At 45.3% G+C, this 13084-nt stretch overlaps 1 protein-coding gene across 4 annotated transcripts in view; it reads left to right on the top strand.

Moving 5' to 3' along the window:
- The window catches only part of LOC144692166 (interferon-induced protein 44-like), a 48012-nt gene extending 36435 nt beyond the window's left edge, over positions 1-11577 (top strand). For 3 of the 4 annotated variants that reach the window (XM_078560684.1, XM_078560686.1, XM_078560685.1), the window contains exons 7-8: positions 509-609; positions 10796-11577. In XM_078560684.1, the coding sequence (XP_078416810.1) occupies positions 509-609; positions 10796-10969 (275 nt within the window). In that variant the 3' untranslated portion in view covers positions 10970-11577. The remainder of the gene's footprint in view (positions 1-508; positions 610-10795) is intronic. The other variant, XM_078560687.1, reaches the window with a different exon arrangement.
- Positions 11578-13084: the final 1507 nt, after the last annotated feature.

Raw genomic sequence — 13084 nt, 5'->3', positions numbered from 1 at the left:
CACTGTATGCAATACTCCAAGTGTGGTCTCACCAATGACCTGTACAGTTGTAGCAAGACCTCCCTACATTTTTACTTCATTCCCCTTGCAATAAAGGCCAACGTTCCATTTGTTTTGCTTAACATCATGCATCTGATGTGTATCTGACACATTTCAGGCAGAGCACTTATCACTGGGTTGTATTTAAATATATTAAAAATCAGAAAGTCAGTCATTCCCTACTGTTGGTTCTGTCCTTGGCAGGAGTTGATCTTTATAATCAGCTGTGAACTACGATGACATGTTCCCACCAATAGCAGTTAGCTATGTCTTCAAGCTATGCCTATGGAGAGCAACTTAGACTTTAAGCCATTAATGAGGTGGGCCTGATAATACACAGCTCCACCTTTGAAAGATAATAATTCACTGTGCATTCCATGATGGAATATTGTTGTCCTTACCCTCTAAGTCATAGTGAGAATCCCATGGGAGATCTGTTAATAAATAAATGATTTCTTTCATTCTATAGAGATACCACAGATTGTTTTATTAACAAAAGTGGATAAAGAATGCCCTTTGGTTGCAAACGATCTGGAAATGGTCTATCGCAGTGACCTCATTTCAAATAAGGTACCATTTCTACCATATTACCAAGTTCAGTAGCGTTATCATTCACAATGTGCACTTGTTGGTGTTTAAGGTATGAATTTGGGGCTTTCTTTATTCCTAGTAAGTGGTGCCATACTAATCGTAGAGTCATTACAGCACAGAAGGAGGCCATTCGACCCATTGAGTCCATGCTGACTCTCTGTAGAGCAATCTAGTCAGTCCCATTTCCCAGCTCTGTCCCTGTAGTCCTGTAAGTTCATTTTCCTCAAAACTCCATCCAATTCCCTTTTGAAATCACTTCCTCACAGGCAGCAAATTCCAGGTCGTTATCATTAACTGCATAAAAAAAGTTCTTCCTCACATTCCCCCTGCACGTCTTGCCCAAACCTTAAACCTGCATCCCTTTGTCCTTTATGATCAACTAATGGGAACAGCTTCCCCTTGTCTACTTTATTTAAAACCTGTCATGCTTTTGTACATCTCAACCAAATTTCCCCTCAATCTCCTTTGCTCCAAGACAACTAACACCAGATTCTCCATCTCAGCTGTGTAGCTAAAATCCCTCATCCCGTGAAACCATTCTGGTAAAATCCCTTCTGCACACTCCCAAGGACCCTCATATCCTCCCTAAGGTGTGGTGACCAGGAATGGACACAATACTATAGTTTTGGCCTAACCAAAGCTTGATAAAGATTCTGCATAACTTCCCTGCTTTTGCACTCAATACCTCAATTCATGCAGCTCAAGATCCCTTCTACTTTGCTAATCAATCTCTCAATATGTTCTGCCACCTTCAAAGATCCATGCACATGCACCCCAGGTCCCTCTGCCCCTGCACACTATTTAGAACTGTGCCATTAAGCCAAACTTCCTCTCCCTATCTCTTCTGCAAAAATGCATCAATTCACGCTTTTCTGTATTGAATTCCATCTGCCACATTTCTGCCCATTCTGTTAGCCTATCTATATCCTGTTGCAGTCATATCATCCCCACTGTTTGCCCCTCCTACAAGTTTGGTTTCATCAGAAGTTTTTAACTTTTACTTTGTATTCCAGTATCCAAGTCATTTGTACATATATCAAATGCAGCAGTGGTCCTGGCAGTGAACCTTGTGGAATAGCACTGTCTACCATCATCCAGTCTGATAAACAACCATTTACTACGACTCACTGTTTTCTGTCCTTGTGTCAATTTTTTATCCAAGTTTCTACTGACTCTCCTATTCCAATTTTGCCAACCAGCCTTTTATGTGGTACTTTGTCAAATGCTTTCTTAAAATTCATTCAGAAAACATCCACTGCATTCCCTTAATCAACTTACTCTGTTACTTCATCAAGCATTCAGTTAGATTAGTCCGACTGACTTTTACACATCCGTGCTAGCTCTCCTTAATTAACCTCTCCAAGTACCTGTTGATTTTGTTCTGATGTAGCAGATGGTGATTGCCGGGCTGATCAAATCCCAAAGGGAAACTTGGTAAAGATATCACAACGATTTGCAATTTGTATTTATTACAAGAAGGTATGTGTACTGAAGTTAGAAGTAAAGATTCCACTACCACTTCTGGAGATTTTAAATATTAAATTAAAATATTTATTAACAAAAGAAAAAAAACTTAAACACACAAGTTTACAGTTACACAGTTAAATTTAGTCTTATAGCACTTCTCAAAAGATTTCTACTTAGCTAGACTCACAAATAAATACCCTTTTCCAGGCAACAGTCCCCATAGATTCTTAATCTATAAAACATCCAGTAGTGTTACCGCAAGGCACCCACTGTTGCTGTAGGGGAGGTATTTCACAAGCTTCTACCTCCCTCTCACTCAAACATGGAAATCCAAGGCTTATAACAAAACCTTGTTTCTGGAACAAAAACACTTCTCTGGGGTGGTTAGAGGCTGATTAATTCACAGGTCTGTCTTCGCACAGCACACTCTTCAAGATCTCATATGGTCACACACCCCAAACAGCTTTCAATCTTTCCTTAAATATGTTTTTTCTCTTTCATCTTTAAATCCAATTTTCTTAACTTTCTTTGGAAGGTACCTTTCTCAAAATATAAAATTTTTTCATGCTGTCTTTATGGCCACTACTTCCAGGAAAAATCAACTTAATAACCATGCTTTATTCATTCATGATCTTTGCCAGTTTTAAAACTTCCCTTTTTTCTTTGAAATTCAACAGCTAAAAATCCACTCCCCATTTATCTCCTAATGCAAATTCCAATTCATGCTCTCTCTACTGGTTTCCCATCTTAGCTTGTCCATCTCCACTTCAAAATGCCTGCTTCTGCACCTAACTCTTTGATAACTGAAACCTTGCAGTCTCACTGTCTTCAGTTTTGTTAAATTAGTCACACACAACACATACACAACAAACACACAACATACACATAGCCCCCACAAGTCTGCTTCACAGTATCCCACAGTAATATTGGAAAAATGATATTTTCTTTACAATTTTTTTCCCTGATTCTTGTTTCTAAAACTTTATGTACCACAGGTGTTAAGCTGACCGGCCTATAGTTTCTAGGCCTTTCTTGAATAAGTGTGCCACAGTTGTCACTCCTCAATCCTCTCCCTAATCCTACAGAAGATTGAAAGATTATGGAAAGCCTTTCCGTTATCTCCATCCCAACTTCCTTTAACAACCTGGGATATAAGCCATCTGGACCATGTGACTTGTCCACTCTAAGCATAACCAGCCTTTCCAGTGGCTTCTGCTTATCAATTTTCTCCTCATCCATTGGCTCTACCATCTCTGCTTCGACCAATACTTGTCAGCTTCCTCTACCTTAGTAAACGTTGACATCCAAAGTACTCATTAGGTATTCTGGCTTTGCTTTGTGCCTCAAAGCTTATATCTCCCTCTTTGTCCCTGAAAGGACCCACTCTGCCTCTTACTGTTTGCATCACATTAGAAGGTTTTTGGGTTCCCTTTTATGTTGATTGCCATTGTATTCTCATATTCTCTCTTTGCTTGCCTTATTTTCCTCTTCACTTTCCCCTCTCAACTTACTGTATTTGGCCTGGTTCTCCCTTGAAGAATTCACCTGATTATGCATCGTACTCCCTCATTTTTGTTTCATCATATTCCCCATCTCCCTCAGTCATCCAAGTTTGTTTTCCCCTATGCTAAAGGTACCTGAAACATTGACCTTAAAGACCACCCATTATTTTCTTTTCATGGAATGTGGGCATCGCTGGCAAAGCCAACCGAGTGGTCCACTCCTGCTCCCTATGTATGTTCATCCCTAATTGTCCTTGACCTGAGTGGCTTGCTAGGCCATTTCAGAGTCAACCACATTGCTGTGGGGGTCTGGAGTTGCATGTATGCCAGACCAGACCAGATTAAGGATGGCAGATTTCCTTCCCTAAAGGGGCACCAGTGAACCAGATGGGTTTTTCCAACAATTGATGATAGTTTATATATATTAATTCATGGGATGTGGGCGTCGCTGGCTGGGCCAGCATTTATTGCCCCTCCCTAATTGCCCTTGAGAAGCTGGTGGTGAGCTGCCCTCTTGAACCACAGTGTTGCTAGAGAGGGAATCCCAGGATTTAGACCCAGTGACAATGAAGGAATGGCGATATATATTTCCAAGTCAGGATAGTTTCATTGTCACCATTACTGAGACTAGCCTCCAATTCCAAATTTATTAATTGAGTTTTTATTCCACCAGCTGCCATGGTGGGATTTGAACCCACGCCCCCGACTATTAACAACAGACGATTACAAGCTCGGCGCCATTACCATTATGCCACCGCCTCCCCCATTATTCCATTATTCCTTTACAGTTTTCCCTGTCAGTCTTTGGTTCCATTTTACCCTGGTTAAATCCCTTCTCATCCTATTGAAATTAGCCCTCTTCCAATTTAGAAGCCCTATTTTAACTTGTCCTTGCTCTTCTCCATCCCTGCTCTCAACCCTAGGGTATGATGATACCCTTATCCCAGTGTTTCCTCACATACATTGGGGTTGGATTTTATGGAGTGCTGGATTCCCTGCCCCCTTCAACGAAAAAATCGGTCGGAAGCCTGCCCACCAAAAAGGCATTTTACACTCGGCGGGGCATTAATTGGCTCAGGGTGGGACTTCTGCCCCCATCTGGGGAGGAAGCCCCATTAGAGAGCTGGTGGTCAATCTGATTGGCTGGCAGCTCGGTAGTTCCAGCAGCACCTGGTTCGAGCAGCGACCACTACTGGGACTACTGGCAGTGCCAAAGAAGAGGAGGTTATGGAGGCCGGGTTGAAGGAAAGCCCTGGGTGATAGGGGGGCTTGGCTGGCAGACCCTGGGAAGTTGAGGGGATTGGCGTTCAGGTTTGAGAGGCCATGGGGGTGGGGCTAAAGCTTGGGGGAGGGGGTGTGGATATGACCTGGAGTGGGGATGCCTCCGATACGCACAGTGGAGCTCCAAAGGGGGAATTACCCCACTTCGCCCAACACCAGCTCGCCTAGTAAAAGCTGCTGGGCTATCTGCATGGCGTGGGACCCCCCCCCTGTTGTGGGTAAAATAGCAGTAGAGGGAGCATGAGACACTTAAATAGCCATTAATTCATTACCTCAGAGCCTCAGTAGGCCCGAGGGTGTGCTGGCCATCCAACACTTTTACCGCTCGCTGTAAAATGAGAGCCAGGTCAGGGGTGGGCTGGATGGTGGCACACAGATCACACGCTGCATTATAGGAGCATACTCGCCTTCAAACATGCTAGTGGCAAGGGAGGGCCTGTAAAATTCACCCCTTGGTCCACTTCATTCCCCAGCACCAGATCCATCAATGCTCCCTTCCTCATTGTAACAGGAACATAGTGTTTAAGGAAATCCTTCTGACCACATTTCACAAAATTCACCCCACCACCCCCACCACTCTTTCTTCTTTATTCTGACATTATCACAATCAATATTTGGGTTATTAAATTCCCACAATATCGCCACTCTGCAGTTTATGCATATCTCTGTGACTTCCTTGCAGGTTTGCTTCTCTATCTCTCTCCCTCACTAGAGGGTTTATAGAACACCCCATTAGTGTGATCATACCTTTTTTACTTCTCAACTCTTAACTAAATGGAGTTTCTTGCCCCCCACCCCAGCGACATCCTTTCTTTCCAACGGTACAATTTCTTCCCTAATCAGAACAGCCACCCCACATCCCTTTTCTCATTCCTGCCCTTTGTATCCTTGAATATTAAATGAATAGTCTTCACATTTTTAAGCCATGTTTCCGTTATTGCAACTGCAACATATTCCCACACAGCTATTTGTAGTTCACCACTCTTATTAACTACACCACCAAGTCTGCTCCTATCTAATACAGCACTACTTTCTTCTCTGGTACTGTCTAGCACATTCACTTTATGCACCTTATTTCTCTTTTCTACTTCTATATGCTATTGCTGCTCTCCCTGTTGCCAATTTAGCTTAAACCCTCCCCCAGTCACACAGTGAACCTCCCCGTGAGGAATTTGGTCCCAGTCCTGTTGAGGTGAAGCTCATCCCTTTTGAATAGTCCCAGAACTGGTCCCAATGACAAGAATCTAACACTCTTCCTCCAACGCTATGCCTCAAGTTGCATCTTGATCCTCCCTACCTTCCTAGTTATACTCTCACTAGTATGCAGCAGAGATCACCACCCAGTAATCCAGAGGTCACTACCTTTGAGGGCCTACCTTTTAACTTCTTTCTTAGCTCCTGTAAATCTGACCATAGAACTTCAATATTTTCCCTCTCTATGTCTTGTACCAAGGTGACCACAACTTCTAGGTCACTCCCTTCATCCTGCAGAGTATTCTCACCCTCCCCAAGATGTCCTTTATCATGGCACCAGGGAGGTAACATATCATGAGGGACTCATAATGATGGTTACAGAAATGCTTGACTGTTCCCCTGACTATGGGATCTCCCATAATGACTGCATTTCTACACATCGCTCCTATGCAGTCCCTTGTCCATTGGTGCCATGGTCTGAAATGCATTCCTTCAAGGTGTCATCACTACCAGCAGTCTCCAGTGCTGGGCAGCTGTTTGAGAGTAGTACACACCCTGAAGACTTCTGCCCTTCTGCCTCTTCCTAGCCTACCTGCTAGCCACCCATCTGCTATCCTGAACTCTTACTGCCTGTGGGATCCAGGAGATTCTCATCCTCCCTGATGTTCCACAGCGACTCCAGCTGCACCTCAAGCTTGGGAATCCGGAGCTCGAGCTCAAACAGCTGGAGACACTCCCGACAGATGTGATTCCCCAAGACACATGAAGTGTCATGAAGTTCCCTCCTGGCACAGGAATTGCAAGGGACAGGTTTCAACTGCCTGAGCATAGGAACATACGAATTAGGAGCAGGAGTCGGCCACTCGACCCCTCGAGCCTGCTCAGCCATTTGATAAGATCATGGCTGAATGTAGCCTCAACTCTACTTTCCTGGCCAACCCCCTACAACCTTTGACTCCCTTTTCAGTCAAGGATCTGTCTAATTCAGCCTTAAAAATATTCAGTGACCCTGCCTCCGCAGCTCTCTGGGGAAGAGAATTCCACAGACTAATGGCTCTCTTTTCTCCTCATCCCTGTCTTAAATAGGAGACCCCTTTTTCTTGATTTTTTTTAAATAGGGCTGGCTCTAAACCGCCAAACTCATTAAACCCCTGTTGGTCTCACTCTGCTGTAACACGCTTTTCCATTTCTTGCAGATGAGTAAGTCAAAGGGCGATGTTATTAAGCTGTTTAAGGATGGGCAGGGAATGTTTTCTCCCTGCAGTAAAGAAGATCAATAGCTTCTAATTAGAAATAAAAGTTAGTTAAAAGTTAATGCAGGAAAAATATCTTCACACAAAGTTTGAAGAACACGCTGTCCCAGAAAAAGCATAGATGTGGCACATCCTTTTTTATTCATTGGATGTGGACACCACTGGCTAGGCCAGCATTTATTGCCCTTCCCTAATTGCTCTTGCTCAGGGGACATTTTAAGAGTCAACTACATTGCTGTGGGTTTGGAGTCAGACATAGGCCAGACCAGGTAAGGATTTCCTTCCTTAAAGCACATTAGTGAATCAGATGGGTTTTTAATGACAATCAACAATGGTTTCATGGTCATCATCAGATTTTTAATTCCAGATTTTTATTGGATTTAATATTCACCATCTGCCATGGTGGGATTTGAACCTAGGCCCCCAGAGCACTAGATGTCTAAAATACCAGTCTAGCAACAATACCATTATGCCACTGTCCCCCCATTGATCCAGTAATGCAGTGGCAGTGGTACTAGACTAGGAGGCCTTGAGGTTGTGACTTTAAACCCAGCCCATACAAGCTATGCATTTATTTCACAGCCTTTGGGTGTCCTAACTGGTTGAATACATTACTCAGGAAAGAAAGTGTACGTGCATTGGCCATCCAGCGCATCTGTGTCAGCATCGCCTACACCCTGAGGGTAAATTCTTGTGAGAATAAGTGATGGGGCTACGCATTTAAAATTCTCATGAGAAGAATGAGGGCAAAGGTTAGGAAAAGTGTCTTTACACAAAGGATGATTGGAGTGAGGAACTTTTTGTCATTGGGAATATTTGAGGCAGAGGCTTTTGGAATTTTTAAGGGAAATTTGGATAAATATTTGTAGCAGAGAAAGATTCAGGGAGATGGAGAGAGAGTTGAGGAATGGGATTAGTTTTGGATTGTTACAGGACCATGAGGAGAGAGCAGGACAGTGGGGATTAGTAGAGAGCCATGGGGAGAGAACGAGGCAATGGATCAATTTTGGATTGTTCTAGCATAGGGCCAGTGTGGAAACATTAGACTCAAAGGTTGGAATTTTCTGGCCCTGTTGGTGTCGGGTGTCATGGCGGGTGAGGAGGACAATACGGTGAGAAGGTCAAAAATTGGTTTTATGTCGTTGTGAAACCAGTTTGCGATCGTCGACTCCACCCATCAATGGTGGCTGCGTTTCCCAACACCTTACGTCGGGAACATCATTTCAATACTTTAGCATCTCATGATAAGCCCTGCTCGCCGGAATCACCCCCCCAACTATGCCGCCGTGTTTCAGAACTGTACATAAGCGACATGTACCTGGCGAGCTGCACTTCACTCAGGACTTCATGGTTTGTTTGACTATCTGCCTTCATTAGCCTCACAGTCATCAGCGCCAGGCTTCACAGGCAGCACCACATCACTTTTAGGGGGGCTCCCGGGCAAGTCTCTACCTACTTGAATGTAGGAGGGTTGATCAGGAAGTTCGTGGATGACACGAAAATTGGTGGGGTGGTAAATAGTCAGGAGGATAGCCTTAGATTACAGCAGGATATAGACGGGCTGATCAGTGGCAAATGGAATTTAATCCGGATAAGTGTGAGGTGATGCACTTGGGCAGGACAAACAAGGCACGGGAATACTCGATGAATGGTGGGACCCTGGGAAGTACCGAGGATCAGAGAGACCTTGTCCACTGGTCCCTCAAGGTAGTGGGACAGTAGATAAGGTGGTTAGGAATGCATATGGGATACTTGCCTTTATTAGCCGAGGCACAGAATATAAGAGCAGGAAGGTTATGCTGGAACTGTATAAAACGCTGGATAGGCCACAGCTAGCGTATTGCATGCAGTTCTGGAATCCGCATTATAGGAAGGATGTGATTGCACTAGAGAGAGTGCAGAGGAGATTTACCAGGATGTTGCCTGGGCTGGAGAGTTTTAGTTATGAGGAGAAATTGGACAGACTGGGGTTATTTTCCCTGAAGCAGAGGGGATTGAAGGGGGGACATGATTGAGGTGTATAAAATTATGAGGAGCATAGACAGGGTAGAGAGGAAGGAACTTTTCCCCTTGGTGGAGGGATCAATAACCAGGGGGCATAGATTTAAGGTACGGGGCAGGAGGTTTAGAGGGGATGTGAGGAAGAATTTTTTTCACCCAGAGGGTGGTGGGAATCTGGAACTCACTGCCTGAAAGGGTGGTAGAGGCAGAAACCCTCATAGCATTTAAGGAGTATTTGGATGTGCACTTGCGATGCCACATGGCATACAAGGCTATGGGCCTAGTGCTGGAAAATGGGATTAGAATAGTTTGGTACTTGTTTGACCGGCCCAGACTCAATGGGCCGAAGAGCCTTTTTCTGTGCTGTAGACCTCTATTACTCTATCAGGCCAGCCGTAAGGTAGGGGTGGCTTTTCATCGGCTGCAAAGCTAGGGCTTGCTTGGGGAAGGGGGATAAGTGACCTCAGGCAAGGGAAGAGGCTGCAGGGTGAGGGCTGGACTGGGGAAGTGGCCTCAAGATGGTGAGGGCTGAGGAGGCAGTCTCCAGAGGAGTTGAAGCCAGATGGAGATGTGAGGGTATGCGTGAGAGAGTGAGTGGTGATGTCCCTTGGACTGGCAGTGAGTGAGATGCCAGTGCACGTGTGATGGGCTTGTGAGTGTGTGAGTTTAGAACAATAAGATGGTTGCCCTACCCTGGCAGCACAGATGAGATCATTCATCCATTTCCTGCACTGGATGGCCGACCTCTTGTGTGCAGCACTGGCACTGCCCACCTCTGCCACCGCCTCCCAAGCTGGAGTGGTGAAATCGATGGGCCTCCTGAGGCTTGAGCGGGGGTAGAGGACATCGTGGTGGGCCTCCACCATGTCCAGAAGGTGTCCCAAAGATCAAAGATACGTCACTGAATCGAGGGGGTGGGGGGGTGGGGGTGGGGGTTGGGTGGGGGGAGGTTGATGTGAGGGGGGCTGCACTCTTCTTGGCTTTTGGGGCCATGTATTCACCAGTGTCCTCCTGGGCTGTAAGCTTTGAGAAGTGTGTGCATATGGATGCAGTTTAAATATGGCGCCCAGCATGAGGCGGCAGTGAGGTAACTGTGTGGCGGGCAAATCGGAGGCCGCCCATCAGTGAGAAGGCGTGTTTCCTCTGGCTTCATAATAAATGAGGCGTGAATGGGATGATAAGGCTTGAAAACCCGCCATTGCAGCCAGCGGGTAAAACGTCCTTTTTCCCCACTTTAGTGCAAATCTGGGACAATTCTGCTGAATGTCTTTCTATTATGCTGTGAACTTCCGTGGCTCTAAGCATGATCGATACTCACTTGGGCAGTTTGGTTTGTAAAGGGCGTGGAGTAAAGATAGCTCGTTAAGGGGATTAAATGGATATCGAAATGGGTAAGGACGGGCTTGATGAATCAAATGTCTTACTTGTGTTCTTACGTCATTAATAAGCTCTGTGCTTTTTTTCTAGGTCACGGAAATTGGGCAGCAGCTCGGTATTCCGATTTCATGCATAATTCCTGTGAAAAATTACTGGTCAGATCATGAGCTTGATTATGCCACAGATGTTTTAATACTCTCTGCGCTGGTACAGATACTGCGATATGCAGATGATTATTTTGAGAATCTTCATGCAGCCTGTTAGGATGCTTTCTAATGACTCTGTGTTTTTTTGAGTCATAAATAGTTACTGAATAGTTTTACCTTTGGTTTGAAATAATTTAAATACTGCTATCAATCATTCCCTCTCTTGCATTTCTGTGATCTCGCACTCTTGGAAAGAATAATTTTAAAGATGTAGCTTAGGCGGAATCCTAGTGTTGATATTAAGGGAAGGATGAATCAGAACGTCCTGAAATCTGCTTTTTTTTTATTTGTTCCTGGGATGTGGGTGCCGCTGCCTGGGCCAACATTTATTGCCCATCTCTAATTGGCTTTGAGAAGGTGGTGGTGAGGTGCCTTCCTGAGCCACTGCAGTCCATGTGGTGTAGGTACACCCACAGTGCTGTGTTGGGAGGGAGTTCCAGGACTTTGACCCAGCGACAGTGACGGAACAGCGATATACTTCCAAGTCGGGGTGGCGAGTGTCTTGGAGGGGAATGCTGTTGCATGATCTTTATTATTGTAGCTGTAGTAACCTTTAGATTTTGCCCGTTAAGTAATTTTAGATGTAGTAACCACTGAACTGTTGAATTATGACTGACCTTAATGTAATGGTCAGTTTAATATCTTATTAAAAAATATTCTAATGCATACTGGTACATTTGAGAGATCATTAATTTGTTGATAAGAAGTTCTACAGGAGGAAACATATGCAAACACATCATCCTTTTGAGAAGCCAGTGCTTAGTATGGAACTGGGGAAGGAGTCTGAGGGGGTAAGGAGTCCGGCGGGAGGAGGGAGTAAGGGTCGAGGAAGTAGTAAGGGCTGAGAAGGGAGTTTGGGGGGAGATGTTCTGGTGAATGTACAAGAGAGGGGTCTGTGGAGCCGATGACTCCTGGGGAGTGAACTGAGGGTGGGCATGGTAGGAAGGAATGGTTAGTATGAGAGAGGTCAGAGTGAACCGGAAGAGTGGGAAGGTGAGGGTGCGTTGGTAGCGGAGGAAGGGGTGGCGAGGGTGGTTGGTGGGAACTCGGAGGCAAACACAGACCTGGGGGGTGGAAAGGAGGATGTTGGGGAGGTAAATTTGAATAAGGGGGAATGAGATTCTCAGGAAGGCAGGGAAAGTTCATGTTCACCTGGAAATCCTGGAAAGAAAAGAGTTCTGGTTGATAGGTGACGGTGGGGAGGTGCAAGGTGATCCCAGGAGGGTTGACAGTGATGAGGGAAAGGACATGGATGACTGGGTAGGGGAAAGGATGGGGTAGCTGAGAAGAAACTTTACCACGACCATGTTTTTCAAATTGTAAGTGAGCGGCGCCTCATGTTGGACGGGCACAGGTGCTGCATGGGAGTGTGATCAGTGGGTGGGCGGAGAAGCAGGTCAGCTCAGATGGACAACTGAAAGAGAACCCCGGCAGGGAGCAATGAAAATGCTCAGGACAATGAGATGAGTGTGATGGAGGAAGGCTCCGCGTGCTTGGGAGAGTGCTTGCACGAGGCTCTGAAAAGCCCTGTCACAAACACACTTCTCCCTCCAGAATCACTCGTGGGCCGGCTGCATGCAGCTGAACTGCTAAGGGATGCAGAGGGAGGACTCGCGAAGCCTGTCAATGAAGCTGAAAGACCCCATTACACATTATTCAGTGGAAGCGGATATATTTTCAGATTATAAAGTGACAAAATGTGTTCACCCGTGCAAACACTTGTGATCAGAATTTCTTAACCTTTCTAGGCCCAACACTTCTTCTAGGTGCTGCCCTGACATCCGCAGGAGGATTGGAGGCAGCCTGTGCAATGGTTGCCTCTGATGCCTTTGGCATGCGTTCTCTGGAGAGCCAAGGTCTTAAAACATAGAAACATAGAAAATAGGAGCAGGGTTAGGTCATTTGGCCCTTCGAGCCTGCTCCGCCATTCAATATGATCATGGCTGATCCTCTATCTCAACGCTGTACTTCCACTCTCTCCTCATACCACTTGATGCCCTTAGAGTCTAGAAATCCATTTGCTTGTTAAATATAATCAGTGACTTGGCCTCCACAGCCTTCTGTGTTAGAGAATTCCACAGGTTCACCACCCTCTGAATGGTGATGTTTTTCCTCCTCTCAATCCTAAATGGCTTACCCCATATCCTGAGGCTGTGACCCCTTGTCCTAGACC

The sequence above is a fragment of the Cetorhinus maximus genome, chromosome 17, assembly GCF_964194155.1.
Source record: "Cetorhinus maximus chromosome 17, sCetMax3.hap1.1, whole genome shotgun sequence".
Classification (NCBI taxonomy): domain Eukaryota; kingdom Metazoa; phylum Chordata; class Chondrichthyes; order Lamniformes; family Cetorhinidae; genus Cetorhinus; species Cetorhinus maximus.
This window is presented reverse-complemented; position numbering and strand designations above follow the sequence as displayed.